This window comes from Cystoisospora suis (assembly GCF_002600585.1).
Source record: "Cystoisospora suis strain Wien I chromosome Unknown contig_5213, whole genome shotgun sequence".
NCBI classification, from domain to species: domain Eukaryota; phylum Apicomplexa; class Conoidasida; order Eucoccidiorida; family Sarcocystidae; genus Cystoisospora; species Cystoisospora suis.
This window is the reverse complement of record NW_027158004.1, coordinates 27,357-27,647: the sequence shown is the minus strand read 5'-3', so window position 1 is coordinate 27,647 and position 291 is coordinate 27,357. Positions and strand designations below refer to the sequence as shown.

At 46.7% G+C, this 291-nt stretch overlaps 1 protein-coding gene across 1 annotated transcript; it reads left to right on the top strand.

Annotated features, from left to right (window-relative positions):
- Positions 1–10: 10 nt before the first annotated feature.
- On the top strand, positions 11–291 carry CSUI_008991 (uncharacterized protein; the record flags this gene model as incomplete). Its single annotated transcript, XM_068069110.1, has 1 exon — positions 11–291. A coding segment is annotated over one exon (279 nt), but the record flags the coding sequence as incomplete, so codon positions are not given.

Below are 291 nucleotides of genomic sequence, written 5' to 3'. Positions count from 1 at the left end.
TTCTTCTTCCTCCTCCTCTTTGCTGTGTAGGCAAATAGGAGAAAAAGAAGAAGAAGGCGTTTCATTTCCCAGTGCAAGTGCATTATCCAGTCATCAGAGGCTATCGCCTGCTGCACCCCAGTTGGCTCCTCTCTCGCAAGATTGTTCTGCTTCAGCATCTTGTGAAAGAATGTCTACTTCAATTCCAGGGAATACTAGACCTGACGGCAGTCCTGAGAAGCAGATCTCTACCATTCCGTGTAGTAGACACTCCGAAGGTCATGATAGCTCTCTGAGAAAAGAAGAATCTCC